At 36.3% G+C, this 21,119-nt stretch overlaps 3 protein-coding genes across 3 annotated transcripts; all 3 read right to left on the bottom strand.

The window, feature by feature from the left end:
- Positions 1-10,858: 10,858 nt before the first annotated feature.
- On the bottom strand, positions 10,859-13,798 carry LOC115887668. Its single transcript, XM_030907132.1, has 11 exons — positions 13,720-13,798; positions 13,345-13,476; positions 13,155-13,286; positions 12,967-13,098; positions 12,587-12,718; positions 12,018-12,149; positions 11,638-11,769; positions 11,448-11,579; positions 11,258-11,389; positions 11,068-11,199; positions 10,859-11,009 (listed from the first exon to the last, which is right to left on the bottom strand). Exons 1-11 carry the CDS (start codon positions 13,762-13,764, stop codon positions 10,899-10,901), a joined length of 1,344 nt encoding a protein of 447 aa, XP_030762992.1. The 5' UTR covers positions 13,765-13,798; the 3' UTR covers positions 10,859-10,898.
- Positions 13,799-16,095, bottom strand: LOC115887625. Its single transcript, XM_030907091.1, has 7 exons — positions 15,996-16,095; positions 15,616-15,747; positions 15,426-15,557; positions 14,478-14,609; positions 14,098-14,229; positions 13,908-14,039; positions 13,799-13,849 (listed from the first exon to the last, which is right to left on the bottom strand). The coding sequence occupies exons 2-7, from the start codon at positions 15,625-15,627 to the stop codon at positions 13,799-13,801; spliced, it is 591 nt and encodes a 196-aa protein (XP_030762951.1). The 5' UTR covers positions 15,628-15,747; positions 15,996-16,095.
- On the bottom strand, positions 15,790-21,089 carry LOC115887669. The gene is made up of 4 exons (XM_030907133.1): positions 20,989-21,089; positions 16,372-16,503; positions 16,182-16,313; positions 15,790-15,937 (listed from the first exon to the last, which is right to left on the bottom strand). The coding sequence occupies exons 1-4, from the start codon at positions 21,031-21,033 to the stop codon at positions 15,857-15,859; spliced, it is 390 nt and encodes a 129-aa protein (XP_030762993.1). The 5' UTR covers positions 21,034-21,089; the 3' UTR covers positions 15,790-15,856.
- Positions 21,090-21,119: the final 30 nt, after the last annotated feature.

Genomic DNA, 21,119 nt, shown 5'->3' on the forward strand with positions numbered 1-21,119 from the left:
AGTCCATTTTCTTTGCCGTTTTTGTCGTTTTAGTGATTCGTCCAATGTTCCGAGGCTTCGTTTGGGTTTTTTGGTAGGTGTAAGTTTTTCCGAGTATTAGAGAACCAGTCTAATGCCTCAACCCCCAAACCTGGAGGACCGGGTCAGTTTTTATTTCACGGTGGATATTTTATTTCTCCACTACCCTCTGAGTCTACTTGCAGATCCAGTGAGCTTCCCCTAATTCCCATAGGGACGCACCCGATGGAGGTAACTGACAATTCCACACACGGGTCGACTGTTAATCCATATACATAAATAACATATTTTCTTCTTTAAAATGTGCAAATTACCTTGAATTTGATGATAGTAATTATGCTTTGTATTTAATACTAGCTTTCCTTCACTATCATAATAAATTACATATTTGTCGTTTTTTTTTATTTTTTTTTTCTGACAACAGATCATTTATAAAAGTATAAGGATATTTCACTTCCACAATAGCTTCTTCTTCCTCAATTAATCCAGCAGGGCTAGCAGCAAGGAGGCCAGAATTTGTAAGCCATACACCTGTTGGCTTATTATTTAAATTATAGCATTGCTCCAAATGCTCTATTGTACCTTTCTCGTGAGTCCTACCCCATTGAATGTCTTTGACACCATCTAAATTGTATTCCCCTGAAAAAAGAATGAAATGACAGGGTGTATTAGATACACTACAAGGAACCTCCTCTAAGTTAATGTCTGGTTTGCAAGCGTAAGTCACATAGTCATCAAGATTTGCTGCGTTTCTTTCTCTGGTAAAGATTCATCACTACTTGATGGTATGTCTTCGTTTGGATCGTATATATCTGAATGGTTCAGAATATCTTCACTTATATCTGAATCGTTTATTTCTCTCACTGAATGTTGTATATTTACAAGGGTTTTATCATCTGGGATACTCGAATCAAATACATTACAACTGCTTACAGCTTTTTCATTAAAAACGACATCACAGATTTATCACTTGGATCATTCAATCTGCTTCCTTTAATTTGTTCTAAATATCCAACAGTTATCATTTTTCTAGATTTCTTGTAAAATTTTATTCTTCTTTCTGCAGGAACTCACCATAACTTTACTTCAAAAGATCCTAAGATTACTGAAGTCTGACTTTCGATGCTTTCTTCACTTATCTTGAAGCCGGTTCTATTCAATTTTCTGGAAGTTTCATTAATTTGAGTAACGTATGCTTCCATTAAATTACTATCTCCGTAGCGAAGTGAAATGAGGCTACGTAAAAGGCAAATTTTACGCAGGAAATCATTGTCTTCATACATTCGTTTCAACGTATCTTAAACATCTCGAAGTCTTCTCCCTGATATGAACAAAAATTGTTGGATCCAGTGTCAATATTAATTTCATTTTGGCTTTGGCTACCAAAGCTGAGTCTGTTCCAGTCACACATTTTTCAAGTCCTTTCGACAGCAAAAAACTACTCTGCGTAATTGTCGCGACTGAGTAATCTGACGGGCATTTTGGAAAACTATATACTTTTATCGACGCTAAACAGTTAATTTCACTGACAATTCCCGCTTTACGATTGAAAACTACTTAAATCGGGTATGTCCGCGGTGTGAGCCTGGTTGGACCCATAACCTGATAAAACTTGAGAAGTTTTAGAACTAGTTTTTGAGTAAAAATGCTGTAGGACACAGGAAAAATAAAACGCACACTTTGTACTCAGAAACTAGGGTTGCCAACTTTTAAAATAAAAAATAGAGGACGAGAGAGTAAAAAAGGGGCAGAGGCGAAACATTCTTTTTAAAATTTCGCCCAACAGTAGACGATTGATGGTCTCTCTTACCTCCTTAAAAATGTTTATATTCAAAACTTGTTAAAATAAACCATTTTCAAAAAAAACTTTTTTTAAACATAAGCTAACAGTAAGTAAACATAAAATAATTAAACATATTTATCGCTTCCACTAATTTCTTGTACATAAATTTTCCTTTTTTTGTACAAATGAGCGGGAGTAGTGAAAGACACAGATTAACAATTTTGTAAAGCATTGTGGCGACAGACCTCTGTCGTAACAAAAATATACCTATATTTTTTAGATTTTGAATTTTGTATGTAAAAAAAGGACTTTTTCAATACGTGAGAGAAAAGAGGACAGCGAGATCAAAAAGAGGACTGTCCTCTGGAATAGAGGATGGTTGGCAACCCTATCATAAACTGTACTTATTTTATTTCTGACAGTTGTCAAGAATGCCGTACAGTGGGCCTCAATAAGGAATTCTACTTTTACATATTTAAGGTAAAAGTTCCAGTCTTTAACTAGTTAAGGTTGTAGCACTTTTTCAGTCTACTGTAGTATACTGTAGTAACTATTGTACCAAATAATTAATTACTTACAATTTATGTTACTGTGATAATAATGTCATTCAAAATAAGAGAGTGCCAGTGGTAAATCTTGTTGGAGTTCATGGAATCGCACAAGGACTTGGCCAATGGAAGATTTATAAAAAGTAAAATATTTACAACGGGCTATGACAAACAATTATTATTAAAGCGATGAACTGAACCCTAGAAATGAAAATAATTCAATAAATATTAATTTTATAAGTTATTTAACATTTTATAGTTAAAGTACATACCTATTGTATCAATTGTTGACCAAATAAAATTGAGTGTGCCCCAGTAAAAGACTATAATATGTCCCAGTTATTGACCAATATTCCATAATTATATTAATATCTATATATTTATTTATCTTGCGGCAACCTATATAACTATTATATTCCTATACTTTTTATAAATATATCTTTTTTTAATTCAAACAAATCATTATACAATTCATATGGCAATAAGTAACAGATTTATATAAACAATATCATCACTACTAACTAAATAACTTTATTGTACCTACACAAACATTATTTTATTTATTTATTATGTAGTTAACGTAATTATTTACTGAACAGAATACGATCATCGCTTCTTAACAAAAGCATTAGCAAATTAATATAGTATTCAATAATAGCCGATTCTTTGTACTACAAAATGTAATCAGAATGTTCCAGTTAAGACCACATTGTGGTGCATGGTTTTAACTTTAAGCCCCGTTTTTCTATTATGAACTTCCATAATAATTCCAGGATAATAGTTGTCTTCATATTTTAGAATAACGTATTATTTGTTATCGTCTTTTTTCTTCTCACATTGTGAGCTTTTTAATGATGGTCCTAGCTATGTCTACCTGCAGCCGGATACTGTTTTACGAAACTAAACTATCGACCAGTTCGACAACGAACACGATTACAAATACGATCGTAACGTATTTCGCAATTCTAATTTTTGATCGAATTCTGATCGGGCGATTTCGGTTTTGGAAAATAGTTTTGATGAAAAAAGCTGTTTTTTTTGTTGATTGCCTCGAAGTACGACTAAAGAAGAAAAAGAAAAATCTTTTTTTTTTCAAATAAATTGAATATTGCATACCAGCAATACCAATGAATGCCAATGCAGCAATACCATTCAATGGTTTTGAGCTGAGAGCCCTTGGTATTTTAGAGAGAAAAGAATTTTACATGGGAGTAGGCAATAGAGAAGCAGGAATGCCAAATTCATCTTACAAAGATTCTAGTTCAAATTACCTGTAAAAGATTCTAGTTTTGAAAAACTATGTGATATTAAAGGCTGAATAGGCTGACGTTGGGTATGTGATTTCTGTTGAGACAACTTTGATGACATGGACGAAAAAGATTCTGAAGCTGAAGATGTAGATGGAAATGATGAATAAGGACTTCCAATATTATCTCCATCTTGATCTGGATATAGATCCTGACAAAAAACAGTATCAATTTCATGTACAATTACCTAACAATTTGTTTTTATCTGAATACTGATTACCTTGATTGCACTTGGTTCCTCTGAACTTGAGTCATGGATGACTTCATTCACTGATGAATTTTCCCCTGACTGTGAGCTTGGTCCTGCTGACTCCACTGAAACTTTAAATGATTGCAAAAAGAGCGCTTCGTGTTTCCTTTTCAGGTGATTTTTTAAATTAGTCGTATTCCCAGATGTTTTAACATGAGATAGACATAGTCTACACTGACTTATAACTGGTCCCTTTACGAAATACTTCCAAACATCACTTTTTGAGCTTACACAGCGCGGCATTTTTATTTGTTTTGATTAGACAAGAACTAGAATAGGTTCCTCTAGAATGATTTAAATGCCCCAAGTCTCATCCACGTCTCATCGCTTTCGAACACAACTGGACACAACTAAACGTATTTTCCTAATGGCGGTAATTCCCCCAATCAGTATGTTCTGTGATTCCCAGATTCCGTAATTCCTCGAATAAATTTTCCCGTTTTGGAACGTCAATATTAACTAGTTCTGTTATCTGTGGTATTAACGGCTTCGTTTTATTTAGATCATTCGATCACCTATTGATCATTCTTTGTCTCACTTTTTCAGTTGCCAATGATAAGAAATAACCGACATAAACTGTTGCATGAGCTGTTGCTGCCTTTAACCATAGATAGTACTTTAACTACATTCTGCGTTTTTGCATAAGTGTGCGAACACAGTGCAAGCAGGTTTGCCGCTTTCTGGTAGCCAGCGCCAATCTGGGTACCTATTCTTGACGTCGTTCGCAACTTTGCGTATACGCATCACGTGTATTGTTATAAACAGGGTATCCCAGAAATAAGTGCAAGTATTTTAAAGGGTGGTAGATCTCGATAAAAGAAACATATTTTCTCTTTATCGTTTTTCAAATAAGTCCAAAATAACGGAGTTATTTTACTTTGAAAATTTCCAAAAAAAATGATTTTTTACTAAAATTTTGAGCACCTTCTTCATGTGCCTTCTCCTCATCGAAGGTTGGCGACCATCAATTGGAATTCCTCCCTGTCTTGAGCCAAACGGATAATTGCACTTGCCTCTCCTATATTAAACCACTGGCGCAAATTCCGCAAGCAGGAAAACCGTTTACGCCTGATGCCTCGTCGTCCTTCAATCTTTCCCTCAACGATCAGCTGTAGGAAACTATATTTGTTATTTCGAAAAATATGATCAAAATATGCTGCTTTCCGCCGTTTTATTGTAGTCAATAGTTCTTGGTCCTTACATATTCTTTCCAATACTCCGAGATTTGTTTGAGAACCACTGGATCTTTTCTGGATTTTCTTTCTTATAAATTTAATCTACTACCTATGTTGCCATATTATCAAGAAATTATTTTTTTAAATAAAAACTAAAAATAATTGCAAAAAAATTCCAAAAATATTTTCAAAAAATTCCGAATTTTCAAAAAAAAATTATTTAGAAAAAAACCTCATAGGCATGTTTCTGGGGTTGAACTATACTACCAGTTAAGTTAAAATACTTGCACGTATTTCTGGGACACCCTGTATATGGTTACATAGTAGCGCCGCGCCGCGCCACCTCGCGCTTATAACCTTGAAAAATTAAAGCGTGTTATCAAATCGGCTAGTTCACAGTGAAAGCAGGTAGGAGCCGTCAACCAGCGTTCATCGGCGTTCTCGCTTTTACCGGAACGAAAATTTATTTATTTCTGCTTTTGCAGGCGCCGACGGCGCACAGAGGGCATTAAGAACTAAAAGTTGGCCAAAATTATGTTTTATGTTTTTTTTTGCTTTTTTGCTAGTAATATTAATTAATTTTATTAGAGGAGAGGGTGCTAATATGGAACCTCATTTTGTTTTTCCTACACAATATTTTTCCTCTACTCTGAAACCCTTTCCACCGATCAAATAGGGCCATTCTGTGCAAAACCAAGCAATTGGATGAGGATGCTAGAACAAGAAAGTAATTTGTATATTATCGACGATATTTGAGCGAGGATGGGTGTTATAGGGTAAAGACTATTTTCTTTAAGAATCTATTTAAATCAATATTTTTTTGGCAGTGGCAAGATTTTTGTACATATTCCAAAGCTGGAGACGGATACTAATTTCAATGATTGAACGGATACTAATTTCAATGCGGAATATTGCCGAATAGTCTTACACCTTATAAAAATGCCTCTGATTTTTTAAATATAAAACATTATAAAGAAATAGAATAGAAAAAAACGTTTCAAAAAAAAATATGGCATAAAACCGGACTTGCCAGCTGGCTCTGTATCCATGATGACAGTTATTATAAACAATTTGCCAAAAAAGCACTACAAACAATTCCACTATTTTATAATCTTAGAAATATTCAGAATACACTTAAGATAATTCATACTTATAATTGAAATATATTATTTATTTGATAGTCAACTTACGACTTAAAAAAAGCTAATAAACGCGCTTACATTTAGTATTTATAGATTTGTATTCAGTTAAGATAAAAAATGAAAATAAAAATATTTCACTTTTGGCCAGGTTTATAGACCAAATACCCCTATGTGCGGCGCCGGCGCGGCGGGAGCGGCGTTTGGATATGGTTAGGTTAGGTTAGGTTAGTTAATCAGGTAAATTTCCTCTTAATTAACTACTTCCGAACACTGCTCGCCATCTCCGAAAAAGCCATATAACAATACACGGCATATACGCAAAGTTACGCATCACGTGTATTGTTATATGGCTTTTTCGGAGATGCGAGATGTGAGCGATATGTGGTCAAGAATAGGTCCCCAGAGACGGCGCTGGTTGCCGGAAAGCAGAAACCTGCCTCCGCTATGTTCGTACCCTAATGCTGTGACTCTGGAGCAGAGATATAGAGATCTCTATATCTCTGCTCTGGAGCCATCAATTATTTAATATTAGCCTTATATTAGGTTTAATCACACATGCATAAAAAACCTTCTGCAAATTTTCATATTTTTCCTAATGGACTAAAAAAAGAGAGAAAGATCGATCTTTGTTGTAAAGTCCCGATTCTCTTAAAGGTCGGTGCCTTAAAAATCGATTCAAAAAATCGATTTTTCGGTATAAAAAATCGATTTTACAAAAATATCGATATAGATCGTGCATTCCTAGTTCGATCTAACCGCTCGAGCAGATCGCTTTAGTATGTTTACACATGGTTTACACGTACTTGTCTTCACAGGTTTGTTTTGAACGCGATGTCGCGCTGCTTGCTCGCCGCTATCCTCGTCGCTCCACTATGTCCTTAGCCTAAGTCGTAAATATGTTTTTTAAAGATCTACCTATGCTGAATACACGTACCAAATTTAAACAATTTTGGACAAGCCGATTTTAAGTAATTTAAAAAAAAATGCATCTAATTTTAAATTAAAACAGAATAGGTAACAATGCAAAACCAGTCAAATGTTAACATACCTTAAGTTTCAATCTATGATTGTATCATTGTGAAATGTAATTTGTTGTGTTGTCTCCACTACTACGTTACAGTACCTACGGACAGTACCTACGCTTAGTGTCTCCGAAATGTATTTTTGTAATTTAAAATTGGTTCGAATGAGGCAAAAGCCTAACGTTTAGAAAATACAATTTGACAAGATACGTTGGCATTTGCCTGGTTTGGTTTGGTTTGTACTGTTACCTGTTCAGTTTTAATTTAGAAATAGATGCGATTTTTCTTAAATTACTTAAAATCAGCTTGTCCAAATTTGGCATGTGTATTCAGCATACGCAGACCTTTTAAAAACCTATTTACAATTTTGCTGTAAAATTAACAGGGGTGCCTATTGTAACTAATACAGATTACGTTTATTAAACAAGCTTTATTAATAAACAAGATTATAAAATATAATTAAACATTCTTTGTGACATTTATCTCGTCTAATTTACATGTCTTCTGTCGTGCTAACCTAATATGACACTTGACATTTGAACTACATTGTAAAACTAGCTACATAAGAATAAAATGTTTACATTATGCACAATAGTCTTTTAAATGTGTAGGACGTTTAGAAACTCTTCCTAACCTAGTTGTTTATCCTGACCAGTTAATTATCTCATCAGCTTACTATGTTTGTATCGGGATGATTAATTTCTCTTTGTATATTTGGGTGTTTCTCCACAACTATTACCATTTGGAGTATGTTATAAAAAAAAGAAAAAGTAACAAAATGCTGACTTATTCCTGAAATTCTTTTTAAGTAGACAAGAAATATAAAAGCTCCATTGAGGAACACATTTATTTATTCATTTTCGTAAATTTACAGGATATTTTCAAAAAAACTGCATCCAGAGGAATGATTATAAAAACAGAGGAATGATATTATCTTGAAGTAAACAAAAAAAAATAATCAAAAAGTATTTATTGCAAAATTAAGAATAATATCAGTAATAAATACATTTAAAAGTAACTTAAGCCTTTTCAAAAACATGATGTTTTTGAAAGTATGTAATAGGTAAGTTTTTTGTTATACATTGATATTAAAGGTACCGACAAAATTGATATGATTTGTTCATACTGTACAAAAGATACATCTTTTTTATTGAGTATAAAAGCTTGGGCCTTCCGTAAAGTACATACTTTTAAGAACATCACTTTCACTTCGTCATCATCAGTAAGGTCGCTCTGTGTAACACCCACGTATCGATAGTTTGTTTTCGGCATTTTGTATTGAATTAAAAGATAAGTTCCAGATTTGATATTTTTTGGCGTAAGTTCAAAGGCATCTAAAAGTTTAATACTGGGACCAGCTTCATCATCGGAATACACATCTTCGTATCGAAATTTTTTAATAATTTTCTTGGCAATAAAGGTAACTAACGATTCACCTTCAGAATTTGAAAATGTCTTACAAAATTCTTTTTCTTTGCTGGGAGCACTTTTGTCGGCTGTATCATTGTCGGAAACATAATTTGTCGGAGTACCATTAAAATATAATGAATTATTATTATTCTGACCAACGTAATTAATCAATTGTAATTCATCTTCAGGATCCACAAATGACTCAGATTCATTTAATGCTTTTTCCCTGGAATACCGTATTCGACCCAGTAGAAAGTTAACGTTTTTTGTCTCAAATTTGCTTAATGGAAAAAAAAATAATTGCCCTAAGGAATAGTCATCCATCGTAATTTGATGCACTTTCATTGTGCCAACAAAAGGCTTTATATTTTTGCTTTCGTTTTTAATAATGTTTTCGATTCCATCAATATCTTGTTTCGTTATTGTAAAATATGTCACTTTTATTATGTTTTCTTTAAGATGTGTTACTAGGGTCTCCAAAGGAAACAATATCTTTTCCTTCGGCTACTAGCCTATCAGCAGTCCTTTTAGTGACACCCCCAATGCAATCTGAGGCTCCTTTACCGTGCCAAGCCTCATAATAATTCCAAGTAAACTTGGAAATTTTTGGGTAGAGTTTGTGAAGGTTTATAATTTTCTTCTAAGGAGTCTCTTTCATACGCTCGTATCTTCTTTTTTCTGCGTCTCTTTTCTTTCTCAATTTCTCTTCGCGACTATCTGGTTGTTTCCGTCTCGTTCTCGCCATTTTTAATCTAAAAATAATGTCATATTTCATAATAAATATCTAGGTGCCCTACATTAATTAATTTTTACTCTATTCGTGATAAGAAAAATGGGGTATTAAAGTATTGAGGTAAGAAACATTCCTCTGGGATATCGTCATTCCTCTGGTATTTTTATTTCCAGAGGAATTATGCCAGAGGAATGACTAATTTATTTTTTTTTCTGTTTAAATAGCACTTGAATTACTTTCATAAGCTTAAATAGTTAATTATTAATATTCAGCCTAGTAACCTCCTCTAAAACCTGTAACAAAATGGGTATTATAAAATATTAATTTTTAGAATATGAAATAATGACTTACCACTTCCGGCATTATAGCAAACTGGGCAGATTCCGTAGGTGGCATTGGTGGCTGTATGGAATTAGTTTCATCCAGCTCTCTAAAGAGCACCTCCAGCTCATCAGGTGTGAGAATTGGTACCTCCTCTAAAACCTGTAACAAAATGGGTATTATAAAATATTAATTTTTAGAATATGAAATAATGACTTACCACTCCCGGCATTATAGTGGACTAGGCAAATTCCGTAGGTGGCATTGGTGGCTGTATGGAATTAGCTTCATCCAGCTCAAAAAAGAGCATCTCCAGCTCATCAGGTGCGAGAATTGGTACCTCCTCTAAAGCCTGTAACAAAATGGGTATTATAAAATATTAATTTTTAGAATATCAAATAATGACTTACCACTCCCGGCATTATAGCAGACTGGGCAGATTCCGTAGGTGGCATTGGTGGCTATATGGAATTAGTTTCATCCAGCTCTCTAAAGAGCACCTCCAGCTCATCAGGTGTGAGAATTGGTACCTCCTCTAAAACCTATAACAAAATGGGTATTATAAAATATTAATTTTTAGAATATGAAATAATGACTTACCACTCCCGGCATTATAGCGGACTAGGCAAATTCCGTAGGTGGCATTGGTGGCTGTATGGAATTAGCTTCATCCAGCTCAAAAAAGAGCATCTCCAGCTCATCAGGTGCGAGAATTGGTACCTCCTCTAAAGCCTGTAACAAAATGTGTATTATAAAATATTAATTTTTAGAATATCAAATAATGACTTACCACTCCCGGCATTATAGCAGACTGGGCAGATTCCGTAGGTGGCATTGGTGGCTGTATGGAATTAGCTTCATCCAGCTCAAAAAGAGCATCTCCAGCTCATCAGGTGCGAGAATTGGTACCTCCTCTAAAGCCTGTAACAAAATGGGTATTATAAAATATTAATTTTAGAATATCAAATAATGACTTACCACTCCCGGCATTATAGCAGACTGGGCAGATTCCGTAGGTGGCATTGGTGGCTATATGGAATTAGTTTCATCCAGCTCTCTAAAGAGCACCTCCAGCTCATCAGGTGTGAGAATTGGTACCTCCTCTAAAACCTATAACAAAATGGGTATTATAAAATATTAATTTTTAGAATATGAAATAATGACTTACCACTCCCGGCATTATAGCGGACTAGGCAAATTCCGTAGGTGGCATTGGTGGCTGTATGGAATTAGCTTCATCCAGCTCAAAAAAGAGCATCTCCAGCTCATCAGGTGCGAGAATTGGTACCTCCTCTAAAGCCTGTAACAAAATGTGTATTATAAAATATTAATTTTTAGAATATGAAATATTGACTTACCACTCCCGGCATTATAGCGGAATAGGCAAATTCCGTAGGTGGCATTGGTGGCTGTATGGAATTAGCTTCATCCAGCTCTCTAAAGAGCACCTCCAGCTCATCAGGTGTGAGAATTGGTACCTCCTCTAAAACCTGTAACAAAATGGGTATTATAAAATATTAATTTTTAGAATATGAAATAATGACTTACCACTCCCGGCATTATAGCGGAATAGGCAAATTCCGTAGGTGGCATTGGTGGCTGTATGGAATTAGCTTCATCCAGCTCTCTAAAGAGCACTTCCAACTCATCAGGTGTGAGAATTGGTACCTCCTCTAATACCTGTAACAAAATGGGTATTATAAAATATTAATTTTTAGAATATCAAATAATGACTTACCACTCCCGGCATTATAGCAGACTGGGCAGATTCCGTAGGTGGCATTGGTGGCTGTATGGCATTAGCTTCATCCAGCTCTCTAAAGAGCACCTCCAGCTCATCAGGTGTGAGAATTGGTACCTCCTCTAAAACCTGTAACAAAATGGGTATTATAAAATATTAATTTTTAGAATATCAAATAATAACTTACCACTCCCGGCATTATAGCAGACTGGGCAGATTCCGTAGGTGGCATTGGTGGCTGTGTGGAATTAGCTTCATCCAGCTCTTTAAAGAGCACCTCCAGCTTATCAGGTGTCAGAATTGGTACCTCCTCTAAAACCTGTAACAAAATGGGTATTATAAAATATTAATTTTTAGAATATGAAATAATGACTTACCACTCCCGGCATTATAGCGGACTAGGCAAATTCCGTAGGTGGCATTGGTGGCTGTATGGAATTAGCTTCATCCAGCTCTCTAAAGAGCACCTCCAACTCATCAGGTGTGAGAATTGGTACCTCCTCTAAAAGCTGTAACAAAATGGGTATTATAAAATATTAATTTTTAGAATATGAAATATTGACTTACCACTCCCGGCATTATAGCGGAATAGGCAAATTCCGTAGGTGGCATTGGTGGCTGTATGGAATTAGCTTCATCCAGCTCTCTAAAGAGCACCTCCAGCTCATCAGGTGTGAGAATTGGTACCTCCTCTAAAACCTGTAACAAAATGGGTATTATAAAATATTAATTTTTAGAATATGAAATAATGACTTACCACTCCCGGCATTATAGCGGAATAGGCAAATTCCGTAGGTGGCATTGGTGGCTGTATGGAATTAGCTTCATCCAGCTCTCTAAAGAGCACTTCCAACTCATCAGGTGTGAGAATTGGTACCTCCTCTAATACCTGTAACAAAATGGGTATTATAAAATATTAATTTTAGAATATGAAATAATGACTTACCACTCCCGGCATTATAGCGGACTAGGCAAATTCCGTAGGTGGCATTGGTGGCTGTATGGAATTAGCTTCATCCAGCTCTCTAAAGAGCACCTCCAACTCATCAGGTGTGAGAATTGGTACCTCCTCTAATACCTGTAAAAAAATGGGTATTATAAAATATTAATTTTTAGAATATCAAATAATGACTTACCACTCCCGGCATTATAGCAGACTGGGCAGATTCCGTAGGTGGCATTGGTGGCTGTATGGAATTAGCTTCATCCAGCTCTCTAAAGAGCACCTCCAGCTCATCAGGTGTGAGAATTGGTACCTCCTCTAAAGCCTGTAACAAAATGGGTATTATAAAATATTATTTTTTAGAATATGAAATAATGACTTACCACTCCCGGCATTACAGCGGACTAGGCAAATTCCGTAGGTGGCATTGGTGGCTGTATGGAATTAGCTTCATCCAGCTTAAAAAAGAGCATCTCCAGCTCATCAGGTGCGAGAATTGGTACCTCCTCTAAAGCCTGTAACAAAATGTGTATTATAAAATATTAATTTTTAGAATATCAAATAATGACTTACCACTCCCGGCATTATAGCAGACTGGGCAGATTCCGTAGGTGGCATTGGTGGCTGTATGGAATTAGCTTCATCCAGCTCTCTAAAGAGCACCTCCAGCTCATCAGGTGTGAGAATTGGTACCTCCTCTAAAACCTGTAACAAAATGGGTATTATAAAATTAATTTTTAGAATATGAAATAATGACTTACCACTCCCGGCATTATAGCGGAATAGGCAAATTCCGTATGTGGCATTGGTGGCTGTATGGAATTAGCTTCATCCAGCTCTCTAAAGAGCACCTCCAGCTCATCAGGTGCGAGAATTGGTACCTCCTCTAAAACCTGTAACAAAATGGGTATTATAAAATATTAATTTTTAAAATATGAAATAATGACTTACCACTCCCGGCATTATAGCAGACTGGGCAGATTCCGTAGGTGGCATTGGTGGCTGTATGGAATTAACTTCATCCAGCTCTTTAAAGAGCACCTCCAGCTTATCAGGTGTCAGAATTGGTACCTCCTCTAAAACCTGTAACAAAATGGGTATTATAAAATATTAATCTTTAGAATATGAAATAATGACTTACCACTCCCGGCATTATAGCGGACTAGGCAAATTCCGTAGGTGGCATTGGTGGCTGTATGGAATTAGCTTCATCCAGCTCTAAAGAGCACCTCCAACTCATCAGTTGTGAGTGGTACCTCCTCTAAAAGCTGTAACAAAATGGGTATTATAAAATATTAATTTTTAGAATATGAAATATTGACTTACCACTCCCGGCATTATAGCGGAATAGGCAAATTCCGTAGGTGGCATTGGTGGCTGTATGGAATTAGCTTCATCCAGCTCTCTAAAGCACCTCCAGCTCATCAGGTGTGAGAATTGGTACCTCCTCTAAAACCTGTAACAAAATGGGTATTATAAAATATTAATTTTTAGAATATGAAATAATGACTTACCACTCCCGGCATTATAGCGGAATAGGCAAATTCCGTAGGTGGCATTGGTGGCTGTATGGAATTAGCTTCATCCAGCTCTCTAAAGAGCACCTCCAGTTCATCAGGTGCGAGAATTGGTTCCTCCTCTAAAACCTGTAACAAAATGGGTATTATAAAATATTAATTTTTAAAATATGAAATAATGACTTACCACTCCCGGCATTATAGCAGACGGGGCAGATTCCGTAGGTGGCATTGGTGGCTGTATGGAATTAGCTTCATCCAGCTCTTTAAAGAGCACCTCCAGCTCATCAGGTGTGAGAATTGGTACCTCCTCTAAAACCTGTAACAAAATGGGTACTATAAAATATTAATTTTTAGAATATGAAATAATGACTTACCACTCCCGGCATTATAGCGGACTAGGCAAATTCCGTAGGTGGCATTGGTGGCTGTATGGAATTAGCTTCATCCAGCTCTCTAAAGAGCACCTCCAACTCATCAGGTGTGAGAATTGGTACCTCCTCTAATACCTGTAACAAAATGGGTATTATAAAATATTAATTTTTAGAATATCAAATAATGACTTGCCACTCCCGGCATTATAGCAGACTGGGCAGATTCCGTAGGTGGCACTGGTGGCTGTATGGAATTAGCTTCATCCAGCTCTTTAAAGAGCACCTCCAGCTTATCAGGTGTCAGAATTGGTACCTCCTCTAAAACCTGTAACAAAATGGGTATTATAAAATATTAATTTTTAGAATATGAAATAATGACTTACCACTCCCGGCATTATAGCGGACTAGGCAAATTCCGTAGGTGGCATTGGTGGCTGTATGGAATTAGCTTCATCCAGCTCTCTAAAAAGAGCACCTCCAACTCATCAGGTGTGAGAATTGGTACCTCCTCTAAAAGCTGTAACAAAATGGGTATTATAAAATATTAATTTTAGAATATGATATATTGACTTACCACTCCCGGCATTATAGCGGAATAGGCAAATTCCGTAGGTGGCATTGGTGGCTGTATGGAATTAGCTTCATCCAGCTCTCTAAAGAGCACCTCCAGCTCATCAGGTGTGAAATTGGTACCTCCTCTAAAACCTGTAACAAAATGGGTATTATAAAATATTAATTTTTAGAATATGAAATAATGACTTACCACTCCCGGCATTATAGCGGACTAGGCAAATTCCGTAGGTGGCATTGGTGGCTGTATGGAATTAGCTTCATCCAGCTCTCTAAAGAGCACCTCCAACTCATCAGGTGTGAGAATTGGTACCTCCTCTAATACCTGTAACAAAATGGGTATTATAAAATATTAATTTTTAGAATATCAAATAATGACTTACCACTCCCGGCATTATAGCGGACTAGGCAAATTCCGTAGGTGGCATTGGTGGCTGTATGGAATTAGCTTCATCCAGCTCAAAAAAGTACATCTCCAGCTCATCAGGTGCGAGAATTGGTACCTCCTCTAAAACCTGTAACAAAATGTATTATAAAATATTAATTTTTAGAATATGAAATAATGACTTACCACTCCCGGCATTATAGCAGACTGGGCAGATTCCGTAGGTGGCATTGGTGGCTGTATGGAATTAGTTTCATCCAGCTCTCTAAAGAGCACCTCCAGCTCATCAGGTGCGAGAATTGGTACCTCCTCTAAAACCAGTAACAACATGGGTATTATAAAATATTAATTTTTAGAATATGAAATAATGACTTACCACTCCCGGCATTATAGCGGACTAGGCAAATTCCGTAGGTGGCACTGGTGGCTGTATAGAATTAGCTTCATCCAGCTCTCTAAAGAGCACCTCCAGCTCATCAGGTGGGAGAATTGGTACCTCCTCTAAAACCTGTAACAAAATGGGTATTATAAAATATTAATTTTTAGAATATGAAATAATGACTTACCACTCCCGGCATTATAGCAGACTGGGCAGATTCCGTAGGTGGCATTGGTGGCTATATGGAATTAGTTTCATCCAGCTCTCTAAAGAGCACCTCCAGCTCATCAGGTGTGAGAATTGGTACCTCCTCTAAAACCTGTAACAAAATGGGTATTATAAAATATTAATTTTTAGAATATGAAATAATGACTTACCACTCCCGGCATTATAGCGGACTAGGCAAATTCCGTAGGTGGCATTGGTGGCTGTATGGAATTAGCTTCATCCAGCTCAAAAAGAGCATCTCCAGCTGATCAGGTGCGAGGTGGTACCCCTCTAAAGCCTGTAACAAAATGGGTATTATGAAATATTAATTTTTAGAATATGAAATAATGACTTACCACTCCCGGCATTATAGCGGAATAGGCAAATTCCGTAGGTGGCATTGGTGGCTGTATGGAATTAGCTTCATCCAGCTCTCTAAAGAGCACCTCCAGCTCATCAGGTGCGAGAATTGGTACCTCCTCTAAAACCTGTAACAAAATGGATATTATAAAATATTAATTTTTAAAATATGAAATAATGACTTACCACTCCCGGCATTATAGCAGACTGGGCAGATTCCGTAGGTGGCATTGGTGGCTGTATGGAATTAACTTCATCCAGCCCTTTAAAGAGCACCTCCAGCTTATCAGGTGTCAGAATTGGTACCTCCTCTAAAACCTGTAACAAAATGGGTATTATAAAATATTAATTTTTAGAATATGAAATAATGACTTACCACTCCCGGCATTATAGCGGACTAGGCAAATTCCGTAGGTGGCATTGGTGACTGTATAGAATTAGCTTCATCCAGCTCAAAAAAGGGCATCTCCAGCTCATCAGGTGCGAGAATTGGTACCTCCTCTAAAACCTGTAACAAAATGGGTATTATAAAATATTAATTTTTAGAATAAACTGTGTTCATTTGGATTATCACTTAAATAAATAAATAAATAAATCTTTATTTACTACGTATTTATACAATGTATAATTGTAGCGGGTCAGAGTAAATAACAAACAGATAAGAATTCATAAAAATACTAAAAGTTAGAAAAAAAACAATACACGGATGCAAAATGTGTTACATTAAATACATACAAGACAAACAACAATTTAAGAATTTTTGTTTAAATAAATCAAATTAAATCTAAGTTTCCATCTACCTGCTCTATAAACTCATCCACGCTATAAATTCCAGATTTCTCTAAAAATGTCTTAAGCTTATATTTAAATTTGTTAAAACATAGAGTTTTTAATTCCATTGGAAGACGGTTGTATAAATCAATGCGTAGAGAGTTTCTAGCTGATTTATCCAGTCTATAGAAATTGGTTCGTATTAGATTGGCAGATCTTGTTCCATAATTATGAGAGTCAGGGTTTACTGTCAAATAAGATTTAGTTTTATGAACTTCCAAAAGTTGATTTAATATATACAGAGCAGGCAGTGTAAGTATATTCAGTCTAATAAAGTGGGGCTTACATGTATCTCGATAGCCAACACCACATAATATTCTAATTACCCTTTTTTGCAACCGAAATATTTGAATAGAATTTGTCGAGTTCCCCCACAAAGCCACTCCATAGGACATATGGGAATGAAACAAGGCATAGTACGAATTCAACAAAGACTCCTGGCAGATTAACGCTTTAAGTTTACGCATCAAGTATACCACCGACGAAAGTCTGCGTTTAAGATTTTCAATATGTGGTACCCAACTGAGTGTACTATCCAGTGTAATACCCAATAGTTTAGCACTATTCATTTCTATATCCTTAGACCATCTGGAGGAAAAAAATATGTTTTGCGTTTTATCGCGATTCAGTTTCAGGCAATTATGCGTGAACCAAGTCTCCGCACGTTTTATCAACCTTTCGCTTTCAGTCACTAGCAGATCCATATTTTTATTTCTACAAGACATTGAACTGTCATCCGCAAACGCTCGACACTTATTTGGTATAAGGTAATTAAAAAGCTCATTAATATAAATAATAAAGAGCAGTGGTCCCAGTACAGATCCCTGTGGCATATCACTCTCCATCAAACCTACTACAGTAACCGCATTGCCAAAGTCCACGCACTGTCTACGCCCGTCGAGATATGACTTAAGCAATTGCAGTCCAACACCTCTAACACCATATCTGTACAACTTGTCAATCAGGATCGCATGCGATACACAGTCGAACGCCTTAATGAGATCGCATAGCATTAGATTTACCAGCTCTCCCTTTTCAAAGCCCTCGACTATGTCCGACACAACACTACCAACAGCATGAACCGCAGATCGCCCCTCCGGAAGCCGAACTGTGAAAAGTCGAGCAAAATCGTTTCTCTCCGAAAAAATCCATTAATCTAACTTTAATAATTTTTTTCAAATATTTTGCTAAAAAACTGGAACAATCGATATGGGGCGATAGTCCGACACTGAATCCTCGTCTCCTTTTTAAAAAATTGGAACCACTCTAGATAATTTAAAAGATTGGGGAAATTGCCCTTTTCAATACAAATGTTAAAAGATGAACCATAGGCTGGATAATTTCATTTGAAATGCTTTTCAAAATTGCTACTTATATCATAAATATCATATGAAGCGAATCTTTCAGCGCATTAACAGCATTCCATATCTCTCGCCCGTCTATTGGCAAAAAAACAAAAGTGCTGTTGTTCATTAATATATTTCCAATCAATTCGTTCTGAATATTTTGATCAATGGACAATTCGCTTACAATTTTAGATGCTATTTCAAGAAAATACTCGTTGAATTCCCCAGCTTTTATATCAGAGTTGTTTCTCGATCTTGCCTGATGATTTCTCTCGAGGTTGATAATTTTCCAGGCACTTTTTGCTTTCGATTTTGATGAATTTACATAATTACTGTAGGCATTCTTTTTTGCGATAATGATAGAATTTTTATAATCTCCCTGCAGTAACCGGTAGTAGGCGCTATACTCTACACTATTTAATCCGTCAGCAATGCATTTTACAACTTGCATTTGCCTTCTTTTTTCTTTGAGCTCACTATTATACCAGCGAACAGGAGGATTATTATTCCTATTCCTAACCGTTTTCAAGGGTAAGTGTTTATTTATTAAAATTTTAACATTTATTACTAAAAATTTTGACAAAAACTCAATGTCATTCGAGTTAAAATAGTCTGCCCAGTCTAAATCTAACAATTCCCGCTTTATGCAACTCAAAGCCCTGGCTGTTAAACTTCTTACCTTAAAAATTTGAGGAGCCGGACTCACCTCTGCAATATTCAGATTTATGTATATACCATGATGGTCAGATAGACATGAATTCATTACTCCGGTAACAAAATCAGTAATATTATCGCTAATTAATATGTTGTCTATACATGACGCAGATATTTCGGTTATTCGTGTATTTTCAGAGATAGTGGGACTCATACCATTACAAGTTAAAATAGACATTAAGTCGCTCAAATTAGACGAACTACGCGAGAAGTCTATGTTAAAGACGCCCAGCACAATCAACTGCCTGTACCTACTTTGCGCATCGTGGAGAAACTCCCCAAAGACATTGAAGAATGTGCCAGTAAGACCCGAGGGTGATCTATAAGCAGTTATCACCAAAATCCTACCGTTACATATCTCTATGGCACACAACTCTGCCTCTATTTCTCTTGATATACTATTTAAATCTAGATTCTTATATTTAAAACAATTTCTAACAAAAATACATACAACGCCGTGACACTTATCTTTTCTACAAAATGATGAGGCTAGTGTAAAGTTTTGTATCTTAATACTACTTAAAACATTCTGCTTGCACCAGTGCTCACTAACACAAACAATATCGTACTTCTCATCATTCATTAATATGGAAAGTTCATCAGATATGTTGGTAAGACACTGTATGTTTATATGGAATATTTTCAGGTTGTAGGATGTTGTTCCTATCCTATGGTTTTCGGTATTTTCCTGAGGTGAAAAAACTTACTGATCTTCGTTCCTGGAGGCCACAAGGTTGGATCAGTTATATTTTCAGAATGACTGTCATTCACACCTATTTTAAATGATGAATATTCATCAGCCCGTCTGGATTGTAATTTTTCACATGTTACTTCGGGGATTAAGCTAATTAGATAGTTTTTAATATTTGTTTCTGTACATGCTGGGTCCAGTCTATAGATATGGTAATCCGTTAGGCTAGGTACCGCCTTAATTGTACAATTTGTCCCTGTTCCAGTAATCGCCTTATGATGACGACGCCGTTTATTGGTAACAGTTCTCCAGTTAGTCTCCTCCCTTTCTGGTGGGTTGACCGGCACACCCATGATGCTACGTGACTCCGCCTCAGAAATAGCACTGGCCAGTTGCTGTCTAGTCACTACTTGACCAGTGGGTACTCTATTATTGCTGGCGTTCAACTTCTCGCAGCTCAGTGACGATGTACTCGTAGTACCCTGTTGCTGTAGAACCGGTACCCCCGATGTAGGCGCTGCAGCCTGTCTCGAGTTTGCTGAGCGCTTCGCCGCACGATCAGAGGAGCCCAGTCTAGTAGAGGTGGTGGGGCCGTTATTATTTTGCTTTCTGGGTTCGATCGACCGATTAACCTCACTTTTATGATTAGATTTCATTAACGAAATTATTGTATTCAATTGTTCTATTTGCGTTCCCAACTCGGAAGTTAGTCTTTTATGTGATTCTACTTCTACTCTAGCTACTCTAAGATCACATCTTACCAGTATGCATGAAGTTTCCATACATTCGTCATTTTCTCCAACGACTGTCCTGTTCAGATGGTCAGTGTCCTCTGCACGGCCTTTCAGAAAATTTAGTGTAGCTTCTCCAAGGCATACAGTACTATCTGGCATCCTCCTTAACACTATATAATTTATAAGATCCTGTTTCGTCAACTTTCTCAGATCACTTTCAATATTCACGTTTACACCGGGTGCCATCTTGAACTTTATCACTGCAATATTTCTCTGTAATATCAAATAATGACTTACCACTCCCGGCATTATAGCGGACTAGATAAATTCCGTAGGTGGCATTGGTGGCTGTATGGAATTAGCTTCATCCAGCTCAAAAAAGAGCATCTCCAGCTCATCAGGTGCGAGAATTGGTACCTCCTCTAAAACCTGTAACAAAATGGGTATTATAAAATATTAATTTTTAGAATATCAAATAATGACTTACCACTCTCGGCATTATAGCAGACTGGGCAGATTCCGTAGGTGGCATTGGTGGCTGTATGGAATTAGCTTCATCCAGCTCTCTAAAGAGCACCTCCAGCTCATCAGGTACGAGAATTGGTACCTCCTCTAAAA

Source organism: Sitophilus oryzae, unplaced genomic scaffold (genome assembly GCF_002938485.1).
Source record: "Sitophilus oryzae breed Bouriz unplaced genomic scaffold, Soryzae_2.0 scaffold_578_pilon_pilon, whole genome shotgun sequence".
In the NCBI taxonomy this organism is placed as follows: domain Eukaryota; kingdom Metazoa; phylum Arthropoda; class Insecta; order Coleoptera; family Curculionidae; genus Sitophilus; species Sitophilus oryzae.

Bases quoted from the DNA above. Each gene is read 5' to 3' on its own strand.
- LOC115887668 (XM_030907132.1), bottom strand. From the start codon at position 13,764: ATGCCACCTACGGAATTTGCCTATTCCGCTATAATGCCGGGAGTG. The intron at 11,200-11,257 runs GTAAGTCATTAT...ATTTTGTTACAG, and splicing joins CCGCTATAATGCCGGGAGTG to GTTTTAGAGGAGGTACCAAT. The intron at 11,010-11,067 runs GTAAGTCAATAT...ATTTTGTTACAG, and splicing joins CCGCTATAATGCCGGGAGTG to GCTTTAGAGGAGGTACCAAT.
- LOC115887625 (XM_030907091.1), bottom strand. The intron at 14,610-15,425 runs GTAAGTCATTAT...ATTTTGTTACAG, and splicing joins CTGCTATAATGCCGGGAGTG to GTTTTAGAGGAGGTACCAAT. The intron at 14,230-14,477 runs GCAAGTCATTAT...ATTTTGTTACAG, and splicing joins CTGCTATAATGCCGGGAGTG to GTTTTAGAGGAGGTACCAAT.
- LOC115887669 (XM_030907133.1), bottom strand. From the start codon at position 21,033: ATGCCACCTACGGAATCTGCCCAGTCTGCTATAATGCCGAGAGTG. The intron at 16,504-20,988 runs GTAAGTCATTAT...ATTTTGTTACAG, and splicing joins CTGCTATAATGCCGAGAGTG to GTTTTAGAGGAGGTACCAAT. The intron at 15,938-16,181 runs GTAAGTCATTAT...ATTTTGTTACAG, and splicing joins CCGCTATAATGCCGGGAGTG to GTTTTAGAGGAGGTACCAAT.